This window comes from Phalaenopsis equestris, unplaced genomic scaffold, assembly GCF_001263595.1.
Source record: "Phalaenopsis equestris unplaced genomic scaffold, ASM126359v1 Scaffold000713, whole genome shotgun sequence".
Classification (NCBI taxonomy): Eukaryota; Viridiplantae; Streptophyta; class Magnoliopsida; order Asparagales; family Orchidaceae; genus Phalaenopsis; species Phalaenopsis equestris.
The window spans coordinates 1-279 of NW_018165153.1; the positions used below are offsets into that span (position 1 = coordinate 1).

The following is a 279-nucleotide window of genomic DNA, read 5'->3' on the forward strand; positions in this document are numbered from 1 at the left end:
CTACTCCCACTGGGGCTAGGAAGTAAGCCCCACAACCCAAAGCGGCGAAGAACAAATAGAATTTGCTACAAAAGCCGGCTAACGGGGGTATTCCTGCGTATGAGAACATTGTAATGGAGAAGGTAATAGCCGAAATAGGATTCGTTTTGGCTAGAGCGCCCAAATCCGCTATATATTTGACACGGGTTTGCCGTAATGCTAGAACTATGGCAAATGCATCTATCGTCATTGATGCATAAAGAAATAGACCAATTAGTAATGATTGAATTCCTTCTATGG

At 43.4% G+C, this 279-nt stretch overlaps 1 protein-coding gene across 1 annotated transcript in view; it reads right to left on the bottom strand.

The window, feature by feature from the left end:
• Window positions 1-4: 4 nt before the first annotated feature.
• The window catches only part of LOC110030394 (NADH-ubiquinone oxidoreductase chain 2), a gene marked incomplete at its 3' end in the record, with an annotated part of 989 nt that continues 714 nt past the window's right edge, over window positions 5-279 (bottom strand). Inside the window, exon 2 of the mRNA XM_020733084.1 lies at window positions 5-257. Coding sequence (XP_020588743.1) covers window positions 5-257 — 253 coding nt within the window. The remainder of the gene's footprint in view (window positions 258-279) is intronic.